This window comes from Malurus melanocephalus, unplaced genomic scaffold (assembly GCF_030028575.1).
Source record: "Malurus melanocephalus ecotype Western Australia unplaced genomic scaffold, MMel_1.1 scaffold_58, whole genome shotgun sequence".
Lineage (NCBI taxonomy): Eukaryota > Metazoa > Chordata > Aves > Passeriformes > Maluridae > Malurus > Malurus melanocephalus.
The window spans coordinates 2,745,354-2,752,089 of NW_026623290.1; the positions used below are offsets into that span (position 1 = coordinate 2,745,354).

At 40.5% G+C, this 6,736-nt stretch overlaps 1 protein-coding gene and 1 long non-coding RNA gene across 3 annotated transcripts in view; one reads left to right on the forward strand and one right to left on the reverse strand.

Annotated features, from left to right (window-relative positions):
- The window catches only part of IL16 (interleukin 16), a 27,952-nt gene that overhangs the window by 4,322 nt on the left and 16,894 nt on the right, over positions 1-6,736 (forward strand). The window contains exons 2-3 of the mRNA XM_057365797.1: positions 4,946-5,082; positions 5,661-5,832. Coding sequence (XP_057221780.1) covers positions 4,946-5,082; positions 5,661-5,832 — 309 coding nt within the window. The remainder of the gene's footprint in view (positions 1-4,945; positions 5,083-5,660; positions 5,833-6,736) is intronic.
- On the reverse strand, positions 1,545-3,828 carry LOC130573427 (uncharacterized). 2 transcript variants are annotated; one of them, XR_008965332.1, is made up of 4 exons: positions 3,413-3,828; positions 2,776-2,867; positions 2,377-2,559; positions 1,545-1,684 (listed from the first exon to the last, which is right to left on the reverse strand). It is a non-coding gene; the product is annotated as an uncharacterized LOC130573427 (long non-coding RNA). The 2 variants fall into 2 exon arrangements; XR_008965331.1 differs by having other exon boundaries at positions 3,398-3,828.

The following is a 6,736-nucleotide window of genomic DNA, read 5'->3' on the forward strand; positions in this document are numbered from 1 at the left end:
TCTTCAGGGAGCAGCAGTCTGCTGAGCATGAGAGCTGCTTCAAGAAGCAATTCTACTATTTCAACAAGCATTCCATTGCCTCTTCCCTGCACCCCCAACACTCTGGGAAGCACTGAGAGCTACCTGTGGGTCTGGGAGCAGGGTTGAAGCAGCATCTAGAATAAACTAGAATGAAAAAGGGCTGACATTTGATGAACTAAACATGGGATCTGAGTTGACCTGACTGCATGGCTCCGCTTGGTTCTAGCAACTTCTGCACCCTTGCTTCCTTTGGTCCCTGACCCTCTGCTTGAAGGAGAGAAAAAGCAAAAAAGTAATTTTTCTGCTTTGGTCATCACCAGAATACAATTTTATAACTTGTCTTCATGCAAACACCAGTTAGCTGGCCCTTTGGTACCAGGACAAGTGCTATGGCAACAGACTGTAATGTCTCAAACACAAGCCCATGGGCAGGATGGAAAAACAAAGCCAAGAGAGGAGGCTGCATTTTATTTAGATATTTATGTGTTCTCCTCAGTTTTCACACTTCTCTCTTTCTGTTTTCCCAGCCTTCTTGCTTTTGCTGCACAACAGGCAGGTCAGGGAAAGGGGCTTTCCATTCTTACAGTGTGTGCTGCAAAATGCAGGCCAGGAAAAGCTCCCAGGAAAACATTCCAAAGGGCAGATGATGGCTRGAAAGGCTCTTGTGTCACATCTGATGTGCTGAATTGTCTGTCCAGGGCAAACCTTGATCCCCTGCCCTGCTCCTTGCATCATCCTCGCTTTCCAGCTTCTGCCATTTCACTGGTTTCAAAGGGAATATGCTGCTGGGAAAATCAATTATATCTACTGTAAATATTTTGAAAAGACCAAGGCACTGGGCTAGGGTAYGTCAGAACCAGTGGAGTGAGTTTATGCCAGAGAGACTCTGGCCCTCTCTATTTTAGACTGATGCAGAAAAACAAGGCTTCTTGAAGAAAATCCCCCCAAAATGTATTCTCTTGGAAATCCCAGCCATTTCATTTTTCTTAAGAAAATCCCCCCAAAATGTATTCTCTTGGAAATCCCAACCATTTCACAGTCAAAAGACCAGAAAAGCTAAATATTTAAATATATTATTGTACTGCTGTTAGATTTTTTTTTTTTGTTTTATTTTTAAAATTTTTTTAGACCAGCAGTCAATTAGCTCATTGTCATGCACTTGGTTAACTGAGTCCAAGACCTTACTTGAACTAGCCTTGTATAACATTTCAATTCAGACAATCTAACTACTGTGTCTTGCTTTGAAAGTGCACAAAAGTTTTTCAGTTTTCCACAGATGCCATGGTTACCCTTATTTCTAAACAACATCTGGAATTAGATGTTTTGAGATGGGACTYTGGGCTAGAAATGGCTAATGAAAGCACAGAGAAAAAGAAATCTTTTAAATGGCAGATAATAAACATCCTCAGAAGCTCTGCATTTTGGATGACAAAAAAGGGGAACAGGAAGCAAGAGTTGGCCTGGATGTGCAAATTACTTTTCCAGAACTAAACACAAGAAAATTTAATTTTCTCTCACCTGTGGAAAAAAAAAGAAGCATTCAAGAAGGCTCTTAAACTCCTTCAATTTTTATCTTTCAGCCAAGCAGACTCAGTTTAAATACAAATTTTGCTTTGAGTGGATATGATAACGCAGATAAAAATTTCCCCAGAACCTTGAAGTGCTGAAAGAAAAAGCAGAGAGTTTATTCATTGGCAGCAAATACATGTTTAAATATATGWCTAATAATGAAGAGACAAGGTTGACCTAGAATTCACCTGCCCCCACACCAAACCTGCCAACCTTCTTTTACCAAATTCTCAATACTCACTATGTTTAAACCTATAAATCACCTTTCAAAAMAAGGACAACCCTTTAAAAAGAAGAAGGATGCAAAAATAAATACTGTCATTAGTCTTGGAACCATCAGCATTTTTTCTACACATAAAACAATCAGAGAGACAGGAAAAAAGATATTAAAGAACTAAACCCAAAGCAAATTGACTGCTGGCACAAGAATTGGTCAAACGTTTATTTTTCTGAAGAACAGCTTTTATTAATTTTCTGKCATGTTGCAATAACTTGGATATGAATATAATTATCTATATCCAGGACCCAAAAAATACAGATGTTGASAACATACAGACATTTGCCACATGTCCATGGCCCAACAAAAACTTTATTTTGTAGCTGGTTTGTTTTAAGTAATTCACCTAAATGAATTGCAGCAATGATTGAGACACAGAGCTAATTTGAAATATAGCCCATCTTGGTAAGATGACTACATATGTAAACAAAAATTGTTCCCAAGATTTTTCTGCAGTGTGCAAGGGATTTAACCTCTGCTTTCCTAATGACTAAGTGCATGCAACTTACTGTTCTTGGAAAAATCTTCMCATTAGTTTTGTTTTGGTGACATTTCACATTTATGTCCTAATAGAAGCAGAATTTCCAGCCTGGCATGTGTCCTGTTGTACAAATCCTGTGCTTTCCCCRAAGGACTCACATGGTGCTGCAGTGAAAAACCTCAGAGCCAAACSCTCTGAGCTCTGTCATGTCCTGTGAAATTTGGACAATTAATTCAAAGGATAATTATAAATGTGGTGAACACATTATCTCTATACTGTGAACAAGTTATAGRGAAGGCATAAGCATCACTCTGCTTTTAACAGAGATGAGTTGGGGACAGTCTGAGCAGGCCTATGAAAATCAAGGAGAAAATGAAGTGTGGAGAACAGCAGTGCAAAGTTGTGTGCATGTTTGTCTGACAGGTACCTGTGAGAGGATCCGTGCATCTTTCAAGGAACTTTTTACAAGAGTAGTGACTCCTAAGAAGAGAAGTTGGCAAGCCCAAACTTGAATTCTGACTGCAGGAAAAAGAAAGGAAATKACTTTTTTAAACACTGAGTTCTGAATACCATTATTCTTTCACAACAGCYCCAATCAACAAGCACATGACATCTCAAAAATACTGAGCCAAATSGCAGAATAATTTCCTACCTTTAATATCTATCATCTTACATTTCTCATGTTTTAAAACAAGCACACTACCTCACTGAAAACCCTCTGAGTTTTAATGGATACTTCACATATGCAAAATCTGACCTTTAATTTTGTAATCAATGCAAACAAACAGAAAAGGAAACTCATATTTTTGCTACTCAGGATCTCAGATTTTAAGGCATCAGAATGTCAGTCTTTATTTTGTTACTATGCCTAAGATTTCAAAGCACTGCCATAAGGAAAAGAAAAAGGACCTAATGTAATCCTGATTTCAAGTAAGCATTTCCCAAGATATTTATCTTGGGTGAAAAGTAAATATAAAAGCTCCAAAACTAATATTAGAGTTCAAGCAAACTGGTTTAAGATAGGATTCTGTCCATGCTTATATCCTTACCAACATATTACTCACTAGAAGCACTCTTCATGAACAAAAGAAGCTTCGTAGARTTCAGACAGTCCTCATTAAAGGCAGACAATCTGGAATGTAAGCAAACCCAMGGAGTTAACGAGTCAGTCAATACAAGTGTAGCCCTTATCCATTACCTACTGGATTCAGCCTGCAGGGCTCCAAGTTAAATATTTCATTCATTCATTCACAGCCTTAGATTTACTCCAGCAGCTTTCAGTGTGGGAGCCAGGCTTGGGCAGTCAGCCTGAGAGATAATGACCTTTTATTGACATTGCTGTAAATTTGCAGTTTGTGTTTGCTGTCAGTCAGGTAGGAGGTGATCCCTATTGATTTGTGGTGAAGGAACATAATGATTCTCATCCTCAGGGCTGGATGAACTCTGCCTAGGGCAGAAATGAAGCCCTGCTGATGGTGGAAGTGGCTACACAGCTTTCCTTGTGCTCTCAGAGGACTGTAGATACTGGAAATAGTTGATGCCACTTTGACCAGGGGCCCTGGGAGCAATACAGACAGTTGACCACTGTTATATGTTGTGGCCTGTCCTAACATATGAAATTTGCCTCCCCTTCAGAAATCTATACCTCAGTCATACAAATCTCTTGGGAACAAGCCTGGATCCAGGATATCCTGAGAGCCCTCTTCACTTTGTGGAGTATGGAGAGGCTGGCGAGGGCAGAGGAGGTGGGTTCAGTTGGGAGCAGAATGAGTGAATTCTGAATCAGGAGAAATACTAAGCAAATAGAAAAGAAATCCTGTGCTAACTTTCCAGCATTCCTCATCTCTTTAGAATTTTCAGGTGTTCATGCATTTGTGCTGCAGGAGTGTATTTCCTAGCCAAACTTCTAGTGCTTCATGTGCGTAGTTGCTCCATTCTTTGCTTTCCTTCTATGTCTCAAAACACTATTTCTCCTTCTGCACGGCCCTATGTTAACAGCTCATAACTGCATTAAAGACATGCTTACAATTAGTCCTCCAGATGCAAYGCAGACTACAGCAATTTCAGCCAGTCTGGAGTGGATGAATTTTCCACTGCTGCAGACCTCTCTGGTCCCCTGCCCCCACTTAACAAGTCAGCAGCAGGGGAGGAGCTTCTAGTGTTTTGTATACACTTATTTTCCATTCAGACCTCTTCTGTTTTCCAGAGCATTTAATTTTCTGGCATGTGTTTATTTTCCTCCCTGTCTTTTCTTACAATAGTTAGCACAGGCAAAGTTTACCCAGTTATTATGAAAAGTCTGTATCTGTTCTCTTCCTGTCATGCAAAGGGACACTATWTTGTAATTCTTCCCTCTTGTAGCCAGAAGCCACTGAATTCCTAAGGAAAACAACTATTTAAAAACACTGACTCTGTAATACCATTGTTCTTTCTCAAATGCACTGTGTTAAAGGCCTGCTCGAGTTCTCCTTGGAGGCAACCTGGTTCTAAGAACAAAACCATTTTCTACATTTCTTAAAAGGCTCAGGATAAMTGCAAATACCTTTTAACAGCCTTAATATATTTTTGCTCATGCAAGCTTTCCTCTTCTGAATCAGGACAGCTGCATCTGCAGGCTGTGTGCACCATCAGGGAACAGCAGCTCAGCATTCAAGCTCTCTAGGASTCCGAGATGTGGATCTTTCTGGAAAGGGTTCACAGGCAGCCCCGTGCCTGCTGAAGGCCCAGCAAACAGGTACGGTACACGTGGAGTTAGCAAATTATTAGGGAGCCATTTGTTTGCACAGATTTTGCACGACCAGCTTTGTGTGAGAAAGTGTAGGATGAAGCTCAGTTCCAGAGAAAAGARGTGATGTCTGGGAATCGTTTCTTACATTGCTTCCAGCTGGAGACATAGGTMAAGATTCTAAAAAAACAAAACAGGGATCTAATGCTGCTCAGTTACACTAAGAAATAAAACCTGCAAGCATGAGAGAGTGTACATAACAGCAGGTTTTCAAATGGTGATGTCCTGTGAAAGGGAAGTTTAGGATGGCACTGGAAAGCAATGTAARCAAGAATATCTTGCCTAGATGCTAGCTGTACATGGAAAGGCAGCCAGTGGCCACCAGGACTGAGCAGGAGAGAACAGCAACAGAAAAAAATCCTAGTGGGGATGGGGTATATCACACACCCAGGCATCTCATGGCAGCCCAGCTCAAGGCAATGGGAGAATTCCAATTCCTCCAATAGTGAGGAGACAATGCAGCACATGGGATAGGGCCATGCTATTCTTTGTGAAATCATATGCAAACATTTSCTTTTTTCTTTCAGGGATGGTTGCCTGAGCCCAAGGGATGAACTGTTAACTSTAAATGTCCAATCCCTGAAAGAGTTGTCCAGCAAGGAGGCTGAATCTCTCCTTCCCCCAACGACACGGCTGGTGAACATCATGATGGCCAACAAAGTAAGCATGAACAACTGTGGGGTGATTGGACATTTGCTTTAGAGAGGAGGGCTATTTGTTCATCAGATATTTGAAGAACATGGTTTTGCCTTTCCTGACAAAACCCAAAACCTCTCATGGTCAGACTCTGGTGACTTTCAGCGCTTTTTCCAGATAAACTGAGGCTATGGGGAGGCCAAGGCCCTGGGAAACTCTAGCAAGGGCTGYTCAACCCCTCTGTTTACAAAAACACAGTTTGCCAATGTTAATTTAACATTAAAGAAGTCGGACAAAGGCAGAAGTGGATTTAAGGGAAGATCCATGAACCCCAGAGAAGCCAGAGAGCAGGCCCTGTAATGAAATAGTTTTGTGGATCTAGGATCTATGGTTAATAGCAAAGGCTTTTCAAGCTAGCTAGCTTGGTGTGAAAAACACTGCAAAACCATTTTCAAAATTCATCTTTAAGATCTTCCCTGTATTTCTTATTCTGAAGTGTTCCCTAAGGGAATGAGACTGGAAAGCTCTACTAGGATTTTGCTACTTGGCAATATCCCCACCTGCTGTCCAAGAGGAAAATTGGAATTCATAAGGACTTGAAGAATCTCCAAACAGAATCCTGAAGTCAGGATTTTGGAACAAARTGTTTGCCTTGGTTGGGTCCAGTTAGATTAAAGCACACAGATTGTGCTCTGATGCTGCTCTTGCGGCTTTCTCAGCCACTGCAGATTATCACTGAGAAAAAATTTGGCATTTTATTTTATTTATATCAGTTTTCTTATGCTATCTGTATTTAGTAATGTTCTTCCTTTAACTGGGATTCTCTCAGGATCAAAATCATTGTCTCACAGAAACYAGATCAGAACCAGGACTTGCAGGAACCATGCACATACAGAAATTATTCTAAACATCAACTGTTATTCACATGTGATCATTCATTTATTTACAAACAGTTCTAAAAACCTAC